This window comes from Bemisia tabaci, chromosome 3, assembly GCF_918797505.1.
Source record: "Bemisia tabaci chromosome 3, PGI_BMITA_v3".
NCBI lineage: Eukaryota > Metazoa > Arthropoda > Insecta > Hemiptera > Aleyrodidae > Bemisia > Bemisia tabaci.
This window is the reverse complement of record NC_092795.1, coordinates 2,723,264-2,744,109: the sequence shown is the minus strand read 5'-3', so window position 1 is coordinate 2,744,109 and position 20,846 is coordinate 2,723,264. Positions and strand designations below refer to the sequence as shown.

At 37.1% G+C, this 20,846-nt stretch overlaps 1 protein-coding gene across 1 annotated transcript in view; it reads left to right on the top strand.

Annotated features, from left to right (window-relative positions):
• Window positions 1-19,930, top strand: part of CalpC (calpain C) — a 104,863-nt gene extending 84,933 nt beyond the window's left edge. The window contains exons 6-19 of the mRNA XM_072297662.1: window positions 1,297-1,477; window positions 3,900-3,974; window positions 6,813-6,982; window positions 8,187-8,359; window positions 8,878-8,972; window positions 9,631-9,744; window positions 10,005-10,123; window positions 11,191-11,236; window positions 12,367-12,493; window positions 13,668-13,726; window positions 14,451-14,598; window positions 15,282-15,398; window positions 16,414-16,472; window positions 18,055-19,930. Coding sequence (XP_072153763.1) covers window positions 1,297-1,477; window positions 3,900-3,974; window positions 6,813-6,982; window positions 8,187-8,359; window positions 8,878-8,972; window positions 9,631-9,744; window positions 10,005-10,123; window positions 11,191-11,236; window positions 12,367-12,493; window positions 13,668-13,726; window positions 14,451-14,598; window positions 15,282-15,398; window positions 16,414-16,472; window positions 18,055-18,081 — 1,510 coding nt within the window. The 3' untranslated portion in view covers window positions 18,082-19,930. The remainder of the gene's footprint in view (window positions 1-1,296; window positions 1,478-3,899; window positions 3,975-6,812; window positions 6,983-8,186; window positions 8,360-8,877; window positions 8,973-9,630; window positions 9,745-10,004; window positions 10,124-11,190; window positions 11,237-12,366; window positions 12,494-13,667; window positions 13,727-14,450; window positions 14,599-15,281; window positions 15,399-16,413; window positions 16,473-18,054) is intronic.
• The last annotated feature ends 916 nt before the right edge of the window (window positions 19,931-20,846 follow it).

Sequence of the window (20,846 nt, the reverse complement as noted above, 5' to 3'; positions counted from 1 at the left end):
CATTCCACAGGTTTCTGATCCCCTGCTCCATGCTGCGTGGCTCACTTTCCCTACTTCCACTTCCGGCTCAGATCAGATGATGTCACCTCACAGAAAATGTTCCCTATATGTTTACTGATGAACCAGGGGGGCGATCCAGGCCGCTCTTTGCCCATGGGAAAATTGCCGTGCTAAGGAAGAACGACGCATGAGCCATTAGACGTTGCCAAGTTTCCTTCGATAAAAACCGACTTTACTGGGAAAATTTTTCAGTATTACTCTCCGAAATTTTCAGACAATTTTTTACGAAATTCATTCTAAAGTATCTGAAAATTTCGAGGAAAAATACGCATGAATGTCGTCAAAAATACATGTTTCATCGAGGGAAATTTGGCAACTCTCGAGTGTTCATACGGCGTTTTTCCTTAGCACGGCAGAAAAGATCTCAGGAATGGAGCTCTTGCATGTCTCATGGATTGGCGACTCAAGCACCGCTCGTGTAAAATTTCGAGGGAAGTACAATTGTGCCATTGGTTTTTTCTCTGAAACGAATCCTCTTGGGGGTCCATTGAGGTTAAAATTTGTCATACTCTTCAATTTAGATGCAATCAATTTCGGAGAATTCACGTCAATTGCGCGACCACAGAGACATTTGTCCACTCTTTTGGGGCCTAAGGTGCGCCGATTTTGGATTTTTAGGCGTCGCCTCCAAGGGAAATTTTCCGTTCTTCTCAAGTTTGATGCAATGGAATTGCAATTCGGTCGGAAACCTCGACTTTCAGGATCATGACCCCCCCCCTCTACCTCCCCTCAGAGGGAGCTGGGGGAGGGGGAGATTCCAGAACCATGAAATTTTGGTCGTGTTATTCAACTCCTCAGTTCCTGATTCCGTGCGGGCTAAAACAACCGAGAAAAAAAACCTGGTACGCATGGAAAATTATTAGAGTAACAACCTGTATAAAGCATGTGCGGAGAATGACAGATAGTAGGTTGCCCAGAAAGGTATTTGATTGGGTTCCTCCCGGAAGAAGGCGGCGTGGACGTCCAGTAAAAGGTTGGCGGGAGGGAGTGGAGGGGGAGATCAGACGGTGTAATCTGCCCGATGATTTGTGGGAGGATCGATTCCGATGGCGATTTGGAGTCGCAGAGCGCTCTAGTGCGCTGAGATAGCGGCTTGAAATGTATATACCTGCATAAAGCCTAACGCCTGAGGCGCGAAGCGCTTCGGACCCTAGTGTATTATTGTATCTCTTCATTCAATTCTATGAAAATCTTCATATCAAAGTCTGCAATACTTGTTTGTTGACTGTGTTATAGGCTGCACGGGTCATATGAGGCGCTCAAATACGGGACTCTGTTGGACGGACTAGCGGACCTGACAGGCGGAATCACAGAAAGCATCAATTTGCGTCAAGACCCCACCTCCTGCAGTCGCATCCTCACCAAACTCCTCGACATGACCTCTTTAGTCACCTGTTCCGTCCAAACCCCACAACAGGTACGATTTTCAATAGTCGAGCAACATTTTACAATAAGGAACTACTGTAGGTGTGCCTCATTTTACGAACAACAAAATAATGTTCAATTAGTTCCCCTATGCAATTAAGTGATTTCACGGATGAACTAGAAAGTGGAGTTCCAAATGGGCTTTTAAACTTTTGCTGGAGCAAAAATAAGAGTTGTTTCTCGTAGAAAATGTCTCAAAAACTACCGTGAGCGCATCGGCAAATTCAAGGGTTGCATGTGAATTCGTAGTGGTTTTTCACGGGTAACACGGGGCCACGGGCCCCCTTCGGGGCCCGGGCCCCGGTACCAGGGACCCAGTCCCAGTATCCCCCCCCCCCTTGTGGCGGGCCAGCCTTCATGCACGCTGGGCTTATCGATTTCCATTGACATTTTTGCAGTGGTGAATGCATAGCTGAAGTGCGCTACAGCTAGAATTGTATATAGCAAATGGATAATTTTTATAGGGGGATTATACCTAAACATGTGGTTAGAAATGGAAACAAAATAATATGAACTATGCAAAACGATAATCCGGGTATCGGAACTTGGCCGTTATGAAAACGCCTTCAAATGCGGCGTGATACCTCACACATTCCGGAGAGTTCAAATAGTTGTATCATTGCGCCGTAAGAATGTGACGGAAGATTTAAATGGAGATAGCCGCCATGCACGCTGGGCTGTTCGATTTCCTTTGACATTTTTACAGTGGTGAATGCATAGCTGAAGTGCGCTCCAGCTAGAATTGTATTTAGCAAATGGGTGGTTTTCCACGAGGATTAAAAATAAACGAGTGGTACGGAGTATAACAAAAGAATATGAACGATGCAAAACGATAATCCGAGTATCGGAACTTGCCTGCTTTGAAAACGCCTTCAAATGCGGCGTGATACCTCACGCATTCCGGAGAGTTCAAATAGTTGTATCATTGCGCCGTAAGAACGTGACGGAAGATTTAAATGGAAATAGCCTTCATGCAGGCTCGCCACATCCCATCTCTGGCCTTGGTACCAGTTTTAAGGTCCGGGCCCCAAGCACGGAGGGGGGGGGGGATCCGAGGGGCATCCCCCGAGAAATTTTAGAATTTATACGACTAATCGGACGCATTTGAAGCTTCCATAAAGAATTTTTCCATCAATTTCTGCGGAATCATTATGTTTTTTTTTTTGTTTTTTTTTTTTTTTTCTACTTTCAGCACAAAATACTTGCGAATTGTTGCATTCAAAACATCTGGAAAATTTTTATTTTTTGTTCGGGGGGGCATATGATACTATTTTCAGTTATAAGAGGGCCAGGCCCCCCTGGACTCCCCCTTCGTTTGTCTATGGCAAGGGAGTTGATCCATGAGCCATTGAAGTCGAGGATGCCCAGACTGGAGACTCTTAGCATCTGACGACGGAAGAAAATGAAACGCAGTTACTAAAAATATCCCTCTGTGCTGAAAATCTTGAAAATAGATAGAACTTTTCCAAGAAGTATACATCTTTGAAAATTCAAGAAGAATTCTACAGTGCCCCAGCGTGTTTCTGAAAATCTATTCACCTTTTGCGAAATTTTTAGGGAAAATTTTTCACTTTTTCTTACGAAACAAGGGTTGCATGTGAATTCGTAGTGGTTTTTCACGGGTAACACGGGCCCCGGTACCAGGGACCCAGTATCCCCCCCCCCCCTTGTGGCGGGCTTGTGTATAGAGACCTGTAAAGATCGTCGGCCCCACGATTTTCGGAGGTAATCGATGTGTGAAGGAAATCGATGGAGAAAAAACATAAAGAGGAAGAATAAGTATCGGATTTACCGGGGAGCACGAATATTTAGATATCGCGCGTCCGCTTTAATTTCGCCTTCAATTTTTCTGTATTGGCAGCAAACATACCTGGGAGCGCCAATAGTTATCTTTCCGGAAAACAGAATTAAATCGCACCTGGAGGCTTCAATTGAACGACGTTATTAACCTAATGAAGTTCGCCTTCGGTTTTCTGCATAGGCAACAAACATACCGAAGGGCGCGACTAATATCTATTCGAATAATACGTACTTTTTTGGCTTCGTGAACTTCGATTGAACCGATAAACGACGTTTTGAATCCATCATTGGCTATCGTCCTAGCTCGATGTTGTGCTTTACCATATTTTTTTTTTCTTTTTTTAATTCTTTTTCCCATGGGGAAAACTTCTGGACTCGTTTTTTGTTGGAAGATGTCTTCCAAAAACTCCTTTTCCTATTTTACTTTTGCCAAACCTCTCCCTCGCAGCTCTCTCTCTCTCTGAATCCGGACTTACTCGGTCTTGTGAGATGAGCCAAAACGCCTTCATTTTTTTCGATCGTCACCATGAGTGAACTTGTCAAAACAGTACTCTTAGGTTTAAGATGACGATAAAGTTGTTTTGTTTCTCGAGCTTGATCTTTGCTTGTTCCAGATACGGAATCAAACAGAAAAACTGGCCAATGGAATCCAAATAGGCACCAACTATAGACTTTACGCTGTCGAAAGGGTAAGTCCATAAATCCAATCCGAATTCGAATCTGGAATACAGACTTAAGTATTTTACAGTGCTTAGAAGTTGAAAGGAAGATCAGTCAAACGCACTTCCTACAATGGTAGAAGCGGCATTATTTAGGGATGCGTTAGTTTCGCGAAGAGACTGGGAGAAGCTTATACTTACTCTGCTAGAATCAGTTCTGACCTGACCACCGAAATAATAAAATCGTACATAATGTTGGTATAAAGTGAACTAAGTATTATCCATTCAGTTAAAAAAGATCGTTGAATTGAAGGTAGAAAATGAAAAATAAATATAACTGAATATCGTAAGGACACGCGAACAAGCGACCACCTCTTTTTTCTCGTGATCAAATGTCATTCATCCAAATCAATGCCAATCATACAATGCTTGACCCTGGCGTATGAGATCAAACTAAAACTTCTGATAAGGAAGTGTAAGCGTGAAACTCTTTTTTCAGTCTTTAAATTATCAAAATCCGCCCACAACAGGTTTTAAACACTAATTGCAATCAGGGTCGGATTTAGGGGGTGGCCACATGGGCCGCGGCCCATGGCGGCAAAAGGGGGCGGCAAATGTTGCAATTTTTTCAAATGTAGGTGTAATAAAAATTGGATTCCGAAAAAAAATTACAAACGAGAAAAGGCGACAAAATCTTTCATTGCCTGAGGGTTAAAGTATAGTAATTTCTAATTTGTTCGTCTTTCGGTGATACAAGAGACAGCGCCTTTCATTAGTCTAGTTGAGAGAGAAACCAAACACGCAATATGGCCTGGAACGGCGCGAGCAATAGTCCCCGGCGCGCCGGTCAGCATGAAACACATAGGTATGAGCGCCTACAAGACTCCATGAATACTTCACGCATTGCGTCAAACGTAGTGTGGTCAGCTCAGCAGCGGTTGGCGTAGAACTCATGGTGCCTACAAGACTGCATGAATACTTCACGCATTGCGTCAAAAACAGTGCGGTCAGCAGCGGTCGGCGTGAAACGCATAGCGCCTATAAGACTGTAGGGATACTTCACGCATTGCGCCAAACACAGTGCGGTTGGCGCGGTGGCGGAAATTAAAATTATTAAACCACATTCATGTTTATTCTTTCATAATTTTTTCGTTCATTTCTTATTAATGAAAAGCCTTGTCTACACAGAGATAGGTTTACGGAACTTCCCTTTCGCGCAAAGTTCTGTGAACTTTTGCTAGTGTTGACAGGGCTTTCACAAAAAATGTGCCCAACACGAGAAAACGCGTCTTATGCACCCCACCTCCTCCAGCACGTTCACTTGACGGTTTGTATCGATGTGTCAAAACGATTGAGAAGGGGGCGGCAAAGTACAGGCGGCCCATGGGCGGCAAGTAGGTAAATCCGGCCCTGTTTGCAAAAATGCTTATTTGATGATGAAGTGTCAATTCTTAGTGCCGAAAACGCGAATCTCGGCATTTCTACCATATTTTCTAACAGTTGGAGAAAATATTCAAAATGCTGATGGAGTCTGGAAAAGCATTTTATTCTTGCTATACTCAAGAAATATTACCCTTTTACTGACAATAAGGAGGAATGTAGTCATTTTTTTTTTCTCTCCTGGAAAATCGTGTTTTCCAAGACACGCGCTTCTGCACTTTCACCATCGTTATGTTATTGTTTATTAGACATGTGTCAGTTGTGTCATCATCGTTAGCCAATCAAATAGTGTGGTTTAGCCATGGACCTTTATTCTCTTGGTCCATGGTTTAGCTCGAAAAAGGGGAGCCGAAACGGGGAAAGTGCCGAGCCGGAAACGGATGCGCGGGAAACCGACCCGAGATGAAAAGCTATGACCGGAAACCTTCTTACGGCGGGAATTTTAAACACGAAGTTAGCGCTGAGGACGAAGTAATTTTGATTTCCTAACAAATTTTGCATGAATGCAATCATGTGAGGTTGAAAAATTGGTTAATTTTAACCCAAGTTGTAACCATTAAGTTGATTTTACAGAAATTTCAATCAATTTTTTTTTTTTTTAATTTTTTCAATCAAGTGAGGAGAAACTGAGTAATAACTAGATGATCAGAATTGCAGTTGTTGCAGCAAACTTCCTCCTGATCCTTTCCCTCACGTAAGGTTTAATGAAAATAATTTTGAGAGAGAGAAAAGTAATCATCGTTCTCAAAGCTAAATTTTGTTCTTAAAATTCCCGCGGTTGGAGGGTTTCCGGTCTGACAGGTCCTCATCTTCTCGGATCGTCGGCTTCCCGCACATCCGCTTCCGGTTTGGCATTTCCTTTCCCCCGCCGCGAGCTTAACCAAGCTATTTGATTGGCTAATGATGATGACACACACCATTGACACATGATTGATAAACAATAACATAACCAATATGTACCCTGCATGAATCTATTTGTGTTTGGAAATTTTATCAGACTAATTGGAGATGGAGATGGTCACCACCATTTTCGATGTAACAGCGGACCTTTTCTTTCAACATACATGGATATTTACCTAACTCTGAAAGAGACATTCCCCATAACATTCATGTGAATTCACTGAATAGAATTCAATGCAGGTATACAGTTTCAACTAGTATGGTAAATTTGTTAGTATGTAGCAATCTTTTGACATTTTGCTTCCCACTCGTCTCATCCAACCATTAAGTACGATTTTCCTGATTATCAGTCCTATACTTAAGGACCTTTTTTCAGGATGAAGTTCAAAATTTTGACTACCTGTCTTAATCTTACAGGCATATCCTATTTTGATTGCCACTAATTTCTCAATCAGAAAAGGCTGCGTTTAGTGTATTGTTTTTTTTTTGTGTGTAACCTTTGTTTGACCAACTTGTATCTGATTTCAGGTAAAAACGTTCAGTGGGGAATCTGTGCAATTAGTAAAACTTTTAAACCCTTTAGGACATGGAGGAGAGTACCTTGGTGACTGGGCGCGGGATGCGGCCGATTGGGATGAGGTAACTTCTCCAGAAAAAGAGAGGCTAGGCATTAGGCACATGGCCGATGGAGAGTTTTGGTAAGGAAAATTTGTAATATCTTATTCAAATTGCATTACGTGTTTAGTCCCCTAAGGCATGTCTGCCTCCATTATTCTAGGGGTTGTGGTGCCAGCTCCATAATAAGGAGGTCCTGTGTTCGATTCCTGGCCACGCTACCTGAGACTGATGGTTTCAATTAATAGCTGCCTAGGGCTGGTTAATACACAAGGACTGCGCAGGATGGGGCAATGTACCTGGAAAGGGCATGATCACCCCCTCGGAGGAAATGTACAAAAACAAAAAAAAGCCTGCTTAAAATTTCACCTCTATATTGAAAAGGTGCGAAAGATAATGAATGTGGAGAATGACATCGTGCAATGTATCAGGTCCAAGCAGTTGGTCTAGTATGGAGATGTCCGAAGATGGCAGACGATCAGTTGCCCAAGCAGGTCTTCAATTGGGTTCCTCCCGGTAGGCGACGGCGTGGAAGTCTTGTAAAAGGTTGGCGACAAGGAGTGGAGGAAGAGATCAGGAGGTGCCACTTGCCTGATGATCTCTGGGAGGATAGGGGGCAATGGTGATTGGGCTAGGCAGACCGCGATGCTGCGCTGTGAAGGCAGCTTTATGTATGTATGTATTATAAAGGCTTTGAACAATGTTTCCTGTCATCCGTGATATTTGTAGCACATAGCGACAATGAAGCTGCAGAAATGCATATCTGGATTTGCGGCATTGCTGACTTCCTGACATATTTTAGTTTTTACATACATTGTCCAACGTCATGTTTTGGAAACTTCAGTGATTTTTCTTTTCTGTGTGAAGAATATTCTGTGAAAGTTAAAAGTTATAATGTGGGTTTGGTGCCATTTGTAAAAAAAAATTGAAGCCGAAATTTTAAACACTGCAACCAAGATAGGCGTTTTTACAGTTTCACCCTCATTATACATATATATATATCTTATTGGAGGAAAAATAGAAAAGCTTAGGTAAGATCTAGATGATCTTCTTCTGCCGAGCAACTGCAGAAAGTAACATCATAAAAGCGTTTCAAAAGTGTCGCTGCAACTTGAATTTTGGCAGTAATGTTGTGACTATGTTTTTACAACTACTTTTTTCTGGACAGGTGGAGAAAGTTATGTTCAACAAGTGTTTCAAATTTTATTTACTCTTTTGTCGTAACTTTTTTCAATTGTTGTATCCAGCAGATAGATATCTAATTTACTTTTACCACTTTATTTGCAGGATATCGTATTCAGATTTTGTTAAGACGTTTACTCATTTAGAGGCAGTTCATCTAGACAGCGACACAAGTAGGGATGAACCTTCCCTTCATCATAAACAAACCTGGCAAATGAGACTATATCAAGGCTCATGGCAGAAAGGTGTCTCAGCCGGTGGTTGCCGAAATAATCCAGGTGCGGGTTTGGTATTACTATGTTATCATATTTTTACAATATTATGTATTACCATGGCAATACATTACATTCATCTCTGATATTCTGTAGATATTATAGATGCGATAATGATAATTATAGAGTGAACTGCACATCAGGTTACCTAGCAGTCCCAGCAGAGCGTTATTAAACTACCACTGAGCAAACCAGTGACTGAGTGACTAATAGTTACCGTTGATTAGGCACAGTTGGATTACATTTTGCAACTTGGAACTTCAAAATCTGGCTTATCCGTAAGAACGCTCATGTACATTGGGAAACTAATGGTACATATAATGTTTCTAAACTGAGGTATAAAATATAGCAATTGCAAAATGAAGTCCAGTTTAACACACTATGGTGATCTGATTTTATTTTAGATTGGATCTTTCATGTTTTATTTTGTTAGATAATTTACTTTGATTTATTTGAGAGGGAAAATAAGTTTTTCTAAGCTGAGTGTCGATCGCAAACTGCAATATTTTTTTTTCTCGTTGCAGAAACCCTTCACATCAATCCTCAACTTCATCTAATTCTCAGTGATATGGAAGAAGTCGTAATTTCTCTGAACCAACATAGTATAATGGAACCAAAAGTAAGTCCTATTTAAAGTAATGAAACAGAACATGTGTGTACTTGATACATCTTACAAACGCTCTTAGAATTTTATGAATTTATCGCTGATATTGATTCTACTTCTGTTAAACAGTGCTCCTGTTGTGATTTCGGATTTGTTAATCAAAGTACAGCAGCAAAAATCTTTTAATTTTTTTGTACAAATAGTTAAAATAAAAGGATCAAAGTTAAAGATCGAGTTAAACTGAAGAGGGCCACAAGTTGAAAAAAATACCAATTTTTTCCGGATGAAAATCCTTACTTATTTATCAGAAATACCCTTCAAAAATTTTGCCCCACAAATAACTGAAAACTTTCTTTAAATATATTGGAGTGTTAAATGCAAAGTTTCATTTCCTTGAAAAGGAAATCTGTTGTCTTCGGTACCTATGCAAGAATGTGTTCTAATACATTCTTTTTATAATAATGGCACTGATAATGGCCAAGGTTTTTGAAATGCAGAAGTAAGCATAATTTTAAATAAATTTAAGTGAAATTTCATGGGTAAACTTTCACGAAGATCGGTAGTCCATTTTACCAAAATTTCATATAATTCTTAAGGCAGATTGATTATGATTAAAAGCACCTGATTTTTTTAATATTCTCAGTTTTATAAGTTGTTTTTGTTAATTTTCCAGGTCATTGGATTTTCCGCATATTCTCTACCTAAGTCAAACTCAGAAACCATAGATAAATCGTTTTTCAAAAAGAATAAATCTATTGCCAATTCTCAGTACACCAACAGCCGGCAGGTAATACTTTTCGCGCCTTTCATTTTATTTACTATGCTGACAACTTATTAGGCGATGCCATTGAATAACTTTTCGAAGGTCCTTGCAGATTCCATTAAGACTTGTAAACTCAAACATTTTGCAGTGCATCAAACTAATTCGTGCAAGTTTTTCAATTAGATGAATGCGTAGATTTAGATGCTACGACCAAAGAGCACACTTTCCTGGAAAATTTCTTCTCTGGATTTATTTATTTTATATCATGTCTTCTAAATGTTCAGGTGAGTCACAGATGTCAGCTGGAACAAGGAGGTTATCTAGTCTTACCAACCACTTTTGAACCAGGCCAAGAGTCAAGTTTCACCCTGAGGGTATACTCAAGTAAACCCTTAAAACTGAAGTAAGTATACACCTATTTTTTATATTTTTTATTTAGTATTCCGCCTGGAGCTTACAAACTTTTTCAACCAAGCATAACTTGTCAAACCTAATAAACTTCTGATGCCTCAAAAACATCTCCACACTGAGCAGTGGTGAAGTCAGAAACTTGTCATTGTGGAATGAGATTAATAGTCATGAAAGAGTTTCTTACCCCTCGAGCCTCCCCTCTCCGCTCTCGACGATGAGAAACCTTGGAGAAACATAGAGATTGTTTCAAAAATTGAATCCTCTACAGAGGGAGTGCCAAAAATACTCTTGTATTGAAGCATTTTATCAGCCCATACTCCTTTTTTTCAAAACCCACTTCAAAGATAGATCAGCCCTGTCCAATGATATCCATTTCATACACATCATTTTTGTTAAGGCACACAATGAAAATGTACTATCCTATCATATCAGCTCCCAATATTCCGTGTTTGTAAGTTTTAACGGACCACTGGATAAGGTACCAATTTAAGCATTTTAATACATGATAGCTCATTAAAATTGCATGTAGAACGCTATTCAAACAACGAAAATTGCTGTTAACTCCTAAATTAAGATATTAAAGTTTTCATTTAGCATTGGGAACGAAAAAGTTGAATTAGGTACCTACTCTCAAGAAAACCCAGAATCTACGTGAATTAAATCGCACACTGGAATGGTTTTGGCAGGCCTCTTAACAGAGCAGCATTCTGTCTTTGCACTGTGTCGTTTAATGCGTAGACATTGTTCAACAGCTGAGCTGAAGTGTCGAGATCAAGGTTGTCATGTTTTCATGACGGAGAAACTGTTACAGTTATGTTTAATATGCGCTTTGATTCAAGTAGGTACTTACATAATGGTTTTTTTAAGAACGGAAAGTTAAAATTTATGATAAAAATGTGAACAATTTGGTCAGGAGTTACAGTGAATAATTTTCGTTGCACGGAACAGGTTCTATGTGAAATTTTGTCGATGAAATGTATATCAGAATTCTTAAATTTGCACCTTGTCAAGTGGGCCATTCCAGTCAATGGGTCACTCATAAGTGTTTTTATTTTTCAGGCTTTTGGATACATATCCCTCTTTGTTGAAATCAGCAGTTGTCAAGGTAAGATTCTTTTGAAGTCACTTCGCACCATCATATCAGAATGTTACATTAGAAATTTGCTATCAGTTCTTGAAACATTCTGTGAGAAAAGGAATCCTAGTTCATTTTGCAGGAGGAGGAAAATTTTCTCATTGATTTAAGACTGAAATAACATTCCTCAAGTTCAAGTTTTTGGAGAAAAGCAACTGCCCTTGTGATTAAAGTGACGATTTTGATGAAATCGTCTTAAAATTTCTTGTTTTAGCCTCAATTTGAGCTTGTAAGTGAAGAGCATCTGTTATTTTTTCGCCCTTGTTTTGGCTTGTGTGAGGTCCGGTTTAGACCCTCGAACATTGGTCAAATTTCTGCAAAACTAGATTCACAAATGAGATTTAACTCAACAAAAACTATTTTAATGAACCAGTGTGCAAACCAAGGTAAACATTTTTACAGCTTAGACTAAATCTGAAAACGCTCAAACCTTTTCCTGTTGAGTCTAGTTAAATTGTCGAATAAGTTACTTTTTCAAAAATAATGAGCGAAGATTCTCATCTTTTGTCGATGGATACCCTCATTCTGAACGTCAGTTTTATTAGTGTTACTGAAATGCTTATCTCAAAATTTTAAGTAATTTTATTCACTGAGAAATATCAATAAGAATTGCTAGTCATTTGAATTTCAGGTAAATTTACGAAAATAAATTTTTTAGGTTTCAAATCTTTATGGAGTATCAAAGGATTTTTTTCTAGGTTGTTCTAAAAGTTTCTGATCAGGGTTTCGAAGCAGCTGAGCGTGAGATCAGAGTAAACAACAGTTCGACCCATTGGCATTGGGTTTGGGGCATCACTTTGTCTCCCACATTTGTGCCAAACCAGATTTTAGTTCTTTTTAAGTTTTTTATAAGTACTAAATCCTTTGTTAGGGTTAATTTAAGACTCTTAGCAATCCTTATAAATTAATCAACAAAATGTGAAATTGAAAGCTGTTGCCCAAATTTTTGTCCAAAACAGTGCCGAAGATATCAAAAAAAATTTGCCTTATTATTTTTAGCGATGACAATTAGTGCAAGAGCCCGACCCCCTTCTCTATGAAGTTATTTTTAGTTAGTGTTAATTTAATAATCAAGTTTAAATGTATTTTATCTTTTCCAGGCTCCTGCTACGCTAGATGGGAAAAGCTTTAGTCAGTATGAGGCTGTGTTTTTACAACTTGCAGATGAGCATCGGACAGTAAATGCTTTTGAACTGCAAGAGCTTTTAGACGCTTGTTTACCGAATGGTGAGTTGCTCAACATAATTGGTGTTCTTAATATTTCCGCGTCATAAATAAAGGGAAAGTGATGGGTGTAGAATTTTGTAGAGTACTTTTTTGAAGGACCAGATAAATCGGTCAATATTATCCCCTTCATTGTCACGTTTGCAAAATCTGCCCTCAGCTAATCGTTCCTGCAGCATTTCCGCCATTAATCAGCATATCTCTATTGATGGAGGAGAATCTGAACTGCAAATTTTGCTAATTTCCAATAAAGTTCGTTGCGATTTGTTTGCATGACATAGAATTTCCCTTCAGGTGCGAGTGCAGTTTTGCACGCAGAATCCAGCCCGGTAATGATAGGGTTAAAAACAAGTCATCCAAGTATTAAATACATAGAAGGGGAATGTCCCGAATATTTTAAAAAAAAAAATAAAAGTATTAAATACTTAATTCAGTTTAGATATTAAATGTACCCTCTGAAGAGTTCCCAAAAAAAGATGTCCTGTTGTTTCAGAAAAACATTCTGATAAGTTATGAATAGTGAAAGGAAAATGAGCTCTTTTGTGTATAAGCCCCTACTTTTATTTTCTCTCTTTTCCTTGTGGTTTATTCTTCGCTTTTGCTGTAATTCTTAGATTACAATGACGTCTGCAGCTCGTTTTTAGATTCAATCATATTTTCAAATAATTTTCCTAATTATTGGATCGAATCAAGCGAACTCATTTTCATTGCCGAAAGGCCCTTTGGATTTCTTGAACTTTAAATAGAATTCTGCTGTGACTGCAATACAATGGTAAAACTGAAAAAATGCATTTCTCGATTGCAGTGTTTCAACATCTCTGCCTTTATTTTATCTTTCAAAAAATGACCAAACCACCATCATGGTTTGAAATCTTCCCAGAATATTAGTTACACATGGTAAAAAAATCATCAAAGTTTTCAAGGAATAACATTGAGTAGTTTTCAAGCAATAGCAATCCAGATTTTGAAGTTTTCTTTAAGTAGGAAGTAAAATATGACAAGAAGTCTGCAATGCTGCAAAGAGAGATGCAGGTTTCTTCAGTTTCAATGTCAAATGACGGAACTGATTTTGGTCCAAACTTTAATAAATCAAACTGGTTTGTCTATATTGTAATTTATCTTTGCACTATAAATTAAAATAAATTACTTATTCATTTTTTTTTTTTTTTGATTGCAGATTACATTAAAAGCTGTGCGTGTATGGAAGTTTGTCGACAAATAGTATTAACTCTGGATGTATCCTTTTGCCACTCATCAAAACATAATTTGCAGAACTTTAGTAGCGAAGAGCACAGACTCGTAAGACTTCCTACTAAATTGATCGTTTAAGGCAATTTATTTTGAGGAATTCCGAATTAATAGTAGCTTCGCTGTTGCTTCAATCAATTTTCCCAAAACGCCAATGAACACCAGTCTTGGAGAAATGCTCACATGTTAAAGTGGGCTTAAAACCTGCGAAAAATAAGACGTTAAATAAACTCAAGAAGACAGAGGATTGAAGTGTCATTTTTTGCGATCACATCTGATTGAATTATATATTGTTTTTGAAATTCCCTTTGTTGATAGCATTTCTCCATTCAATGACACCCAATCATATCATCTTTTTTAATTCGTCCTGTTGTACAATTGTTTCTTTAATATCTCATGCTAGAGCCCAAGAATTATACTTAGTTGAATTTTGAAGGGATTACGTTTTTTTTTTTTTCTCCTTTGTAACGTGTTTCATAGGGACCATTAATGTAAAAATTTTGTTGGTAACATCCAACGAAACGAATGAGATAAAAATCTCTGTTAATTCGTAATTACAATTCTGATAACAACTCGACTTTTTCCTGAAATTATAAATTTTTGAAATAATGGTTTAGAGTCCTTTACCTCCAAGCTACGTTATAAACCAGTTACTTTTTATGTGATGAATTTCATGGCCTTGCTTCTGTTATTTCCTTAACCAACTTCACAGAATTCTGGAAATGGCCGGCTGAAATTTAGTGATTTTAAGGATCTTATGTGCAGTTTGAAGTATTGGCAAACAGCTTTCAAAAATCACACAAAGGAAAAGACAGGAATTTTGAAGGCAGAAAGGCTGAAAGATGCTCTCCTAGAAGTTGGTAAGTTTCTAAATGAGCTTCATATTTTTTATAGTTTTTCTCAGTAAAATAAATTTCTTGCATGCTGCACGGATTTTCAATGTAACCATCATTTTCAACATAAAGTTTTATAAGAAACACTGAGGTGCGGCTAGTTTTCCCTAAAATCAACCCTCAAGCTTAAAGAGAACCCTTAACCTTTTTGCTGTAGAAGAGTCTACCTTCATATTCAGTAAAACTCTCTCTGTTAGGAAGACCTATAGTGTCAAAGAATAACGCTGTGTGAGCAAATTTTATTTCAGGGCTTTCATTTTTGCCCCCAAACCTCTCAGCCACTATATTTTTGAGTTTGGAACTCCGAATGTGGTGATTGACGAATCGTAACGTTTATGCACTCCAGGATCCCGTAATCCCCTCTTCAAGGCTGAAGTTCTGGCAATCAATGTCGTATTTTTAACTACATAATTCTTTCCATTTATTTATTAGGATCTTGAAATTTCAGTGGTGGAGAAGTAACTGCGGGGTCTTGAAACGCAAGGGCGTATACTTTAATTTATTTTGTGAGTTTGAGTTTTTATAATTTTCCAATTCTCTTTTCTCTTTATTTCAGCCAGCTCTTAATTTTTTACTGTATTTTATCTGTTGGTGACAGTTTCTTTTTCTCTTCCGGTTTTGTAAGTAATTATCATTCTTTTTGTTCGAAGGTTTCCAGCTTAGCACCGAAGTATTATCAATTTTAATTCTGCGATACATGCGGAAAGATGGAACGTTGAGATTTGGAGATTTCGTGTCAGCAATACTACATCTTAGTGTGGCTTTTAGTAAGTCTTTTTTAAATTTGCGACCTTATCAAGTAATTCAAAATATGAAAATTTAAATATCAATTGAGAGGCTTGGAAGACACAGCGCACGAGTGTAGGTTTTTAAAAATATTGAGATAATGACTTCAACTAAAATCCAATTTTCGAGCATCCAAAAGTGAGTTGGAACTTTCTTTCTGCTATAAGGCTCCATGTAATTTTTAAACACATACTTATTTTTTAAAATAGCAATAACTATACTCATGCGTCTTTTCCTCCAAGCCCCTCAATTATTTTTTCCTGAAGAATTCTTCTTTCGGGAAAAATCATTTATTCAAGATGCGTATTGCTCAAAATTTATTCTGATCTTAAAAGTGGCCTCAAATAATTTATCGAATCTTATGTATTAATATTTAAACCTTTTAAAAAATTAAGAGTGGTTGGGAAAATTTATTTCAATTTTTTGGAGGTTTTCCTTGGAAAACTTGCAGAGATGTCTTTTTTACTCAGTAGATATGTTTTTTATGCTTTTTGAAAGTCATGATTATTTGAGGTACTGTACTCAAGACGTATTTTGTTTGATGTGATAGTTGGAATAAGTCTCTGAATAGTTGGACCATGCTGAGCAGATAGGAACCAAGTCACATCAACTATTGCCAAATTTAATTGGTCAATTTTAAGTTTTTTTATGAAAACGATTGTCCGGATTTTTAGGCAAATTCCAGTGTATTTTCTGCATAGCATGAAGCAAATTCCTTAAAAATTTCCAAGGAATTTTTTTGTAAAATTGCCCAGTTAAATTTGGCATAGCTGATGTGGCTTGGTTCCTTTCCGCTAAACGCGGTCCAATTGTCACTTGTTATACCCTTCATTGATTGAAGAGTAATCAAAGAGAGCAGCTGAGGTTTGAAATGGGAATCTCAAAAATGCCACTTAAAACAACTTTTTCTTTCGCCCTAGTGGAAGTTTGCGATAGACGCATCAATACAATTTATTTACCTGTAAAATAATCTGTCCTTTCTCTGACGTTTTCCAGATATCTTTGAATCAAAGGATCCTCTTCAAAACGGAAGCATAAAGATGAATTTGGCAGAGGTAAATCAATAACATCATAGCATAGCTATTTAATATCCAATAAACCACTGCGCAAGGTGTGAATTTATGCAATATGATGTATTGATGGTGAAACTCCCAAATCATGTGTCACGTTTGCACTGTTTTAAAATCTTCAGTCCTATTTTATCATTTTGAAGGAGAACAAATCAACATCATTCCTTGAAGGTTTCAGAGAATTTTCTTCACACAGACAAGGAAAATCACAGAAGTTTTAAAGAATTGATGTTGAGTCGTTTTAAAAAATAAAGTGTGACAGGAATTCCGCAACATCGCAAACGAAGATACGCGGTTTTGGAGTTTCACCGCTGCTATGTTTTCTCATCAAAATTTCATGGAGAACACAATTTTTGAAACTAAAGTTATGGAAAGTAACTTCCAACAAAAATAGTAAAGTTTTTCGATGTATAAATCCAAAGGTTCCTTTCATTAAAAAAAAAAAAAAAAAAGCTATTATCTACTTGAGGTAAATTAGACAATGAACATCACCCTAAAACAGTCTCTGTGGTATGAAAGTATGGCAACTTCAATAATGGCACATCAAATCAGCTGTTGCACATTGTCTACTTTTTGAACAACACAGGGTGGAGAAGAAACACTGTTTGAGCGAGAAGCTTGTCAAAAATTTGTAGTGCATGATTTTATTTACGTAGGCTCTTGTTTATCTTGTGAGCGGGAAATTTAAATTCTTCGTAATCAGTGTTTAATGAAAACATTAATATATTGATTAGAAAATTATATAAAAAATTTGTGTCTTGCGAATCGTGTTCTTCGTGAAATTTTGAAGAGGAAGCATGTATTAGAATGCTGAAATTTGCACCTTGTAGGGTGGTCCATTAAAATGCAATTTTAAAACCTTTGTTGGTACAAAATTAAGATAGACTGCGAACTAGTTAATTATTGAAATTAATAGACTCAGCTACAAACATAGGAGACTAAGGGAAAATGGGGCAATCCTTTTGGTAGAAACGGGTAGTTTCAATGGACAAAGGAGGTTAGTAATATACTAACGGCAACTTGCAGGAGATCCCATAGTTAGTCAATCATTTTCCCCCTTTCTCAGTAACAACCAACCATATTGCTCCATTTCCCCTTTATGTTCTTTGTCCATAGTTTAGTCTATCAATTTCAATAATTAGCCTACTGCTCGCAATCTTGAGATACTAAAATAAATATTAATAAATAGGTAAATAGCGTTCCTCATCGAAAACTTAAATTCTGATTTTTTGACCCAACTTGACTGAAACTACTTTTACCCTTACTAACCCTAAGATCCTAAGATGGATGTTCAACATTCTAGACACAGAGCGTATTCTGTAAAACGATTAAATTTGGCAATAAGAAACCACTATATTTCCGGCTCATTTTAGAAACAACGCAAATGCTAACTACATAATTTTCCTTTGCAGAGAAGGGCTTGTTCGGAGGGGACAGAAATCGTGATTTTTTATTGCAAAATATTACCTCTCTCAGCATGAACAACTCAGATCAGCTCCTTGAATTTCATCGACGATTTTTCTTTCATAATATAAAATTTACTAACTATTTCTCCTTTCTTTTTCAGTGGTTGAAATCATCTATGTCTTGCTGATGCTGGATAATGACTTAGGTTAGAAAGGTAAAAGTCAAGTAGGAAAATGAAATCGCAAAAATGATTTCTCATCCAATCGAAGAGATGATAAATGAATTTAAAGCATGTACCCCTACCAAAATTCTCTTTGAATATGAGATCATCAATCTGCAATATTGCCTTCAGTAAAGGCAGGATTTGACTCATAAGTCTCGGAAAAGTGTAATTGATATTATTATTGAAAAGAATCCTGGTACAAAGAATTATTTGTTTAACATGAGCCTTCCGGCAGAAGAAGTAGTAGCCTCAAAGGCTCTTTTCTTGCTTCAATTCCAGCCTAAGCAAAGAATATATCCAATTATTTCAGTCAAATAGCATATGGATTTAAGATGCGTTTTCCCCCGTTATAATGGAGGTCAACAATAATGCTCAATTAAAATATAAATTTCATACTTACTTAGAAACTAGTGAGTATCAATGGCTGATCTGATTCATCACTTGGAGGTATGCACTATACAGGCCTATATTCTAACTGGCTAAGGGGAACGCCACATGAACCTCCCAACGTTGCCAAATTTCTTTTGATACAATATAAATTCTCCGAAAAATCTGTGAACATTTTTCTTTGAAATTTTAGAGTATTTTGAACGTGATCGAATCTAAATCATTTGAAAATGTCATGACTCTTTATAAAATGAACATTCTATTGGAGATTGGCAACTCTTGGATGTTCATACGGCATTTTTTATCAGCATGGTAGTATTTACATGAGCAGATTGTCAACAGACTCAGCAGAAAGTAAATTTCCTTATTTTTCCAGGGTTTTTTTTACTAAAATTCCCTGACTTTTCATATCAATGATTACTATACGAAGAACTAAAAGTGAACATTTATGTTTGGCAATGATTTCACCGAACATTAGAAACATGTGAACTTTTTTTTCTTCAGGTACCAATCATTCCATTTCGACTTAAATTGTTATTCCTCATTGATTATTATTGATCCAGTACTCAGAGTGTAGTTCAGAACATTGAACCATGAATCAGATTTAAACTTAGTTTGATTGTGTGGACAGCACAACGTATTGTTTATTCACATTCCAAGCTCCAAGATTTTTCAAATTTTCAGTTTTTTTAACAAAATTACCAGGTTTCCCCTGACCTGATGAAATTTCCTACTAATTCCTGGTTTTCCAGAACTGTAAACACTTTGCATTAGTAATGAATTCCCAAAGTACTAGGTGGGTAGATAAATTAACTAACCAGAAACTCTTGTTGAATACGCAAATGATAATAATGGAAGAAGCCTGTGCTTTTCGAAGATTTTATCAAATCGCATTGATTTCAATGGTCCTTGGATTACACTGTAGGGAAACAGTATTCGCACAGGATTTTTACGTATGTAGGTACCTAAGTGTGAACAAATTAATTCTTTGCAACTCCATAACATGTGTACTTATTTTGAAATTTTCTGAAACAGATCTATCATTTTGTATTCCTACCCGTTCTAAATTAATCAAAGCTGAACGGTAAAACTTGGTACTCGTTGTGTTCAGACGAAAATGATTACAATGTAGATTCATCAGTCAGCACTAGCACAAGTTCATCCTGTAGTCAACCTAATTTTAGTTTTGAAAAATGCAGGAAAATTCAGTGAAATAAAGGCCTGTCAAATGAATGGGCATATTATTTTTGGGAAAAAAAAATATTTCCCTGGAACATCCTACCTCTGAAATTTCTTTGTCTTTATTGTCTTATCTTGTCTTTCATGTTGTACAGAAATGATTGTTGCGTTATTTTTCTATATTGTATTTTTTATTTATTATATAATTTTCTTTGTTACTGTAAATTAAACATTTTTTTTTACTCAATTTTTAGCAGACATTTCTTTTTGCTCTTCCCTGATTTTCATCCAGCTCTCAGCTAATACATGACATGCAGTGAAGTACACATAAGTTACACAGGCCTACACTGAAACTCTGGCGTTTTGAAAAGCGATTCCAGCATAGCCATTTTTCTGGTTTCGCCAGTCAAATGACTTAGTACATTCAAATATCCCCATTTCAAACTGATCAGATTGTTTTACTTCTGAAATGACAGAAAAATTATTTTACCAAGGTGTCTAATTACAAGTACAAATATTTCAAATCTCTGGCGTTTTATTCGGTGCAGTCCTGTGTGATTTACGTTTGACGTAGAGTGTATTAGAGGGGCTTGGAGGACAAGGCACCTAAGAGCAGTTACTACTGTTTTGAAAAATATGTGTCTCAAGTTTCGAAAATACATGGATCCTTATGGCAAAAAGAAAGCTCAAACCGACTTTTTGATGCTTAAATTGGAATTTGGAAGCAGATTTTGCACAGAATGTGCATCAAGACTAGTTTTACATGAAATCATTAATATCTCAATTTTTTTCAAAAACTGCATTTACGCGCCTTGTCCTCCAAGCTCTTGAATTATGTGTGTAAGTTAGTTGCAGCTTTATTGTAAGAGGTGTCAGAAATCCTTAAATTAAACATTACAGGAATAACTGTTCTGCTAACTTTTTTTTTTTTTCGAAAACATTAGTGTTTTGTTAGAAAAATCTTATGTAATTTTTACTGCATGAGTCTGGGAATGACCTCAGCTATTCTCTACTCTTCTCCCAGTTTCTTGAAAAATTTTGATTTTCCTCCAAAAAAGAATTTTTCAAGGAAAATTCTATTTTCTGAGAAGTTGGTAAATAATAGAGAAAGAGTAAGCTCATTTTTTGGATTTATCGGTCAAAAGTACAAAAAACTATGTATC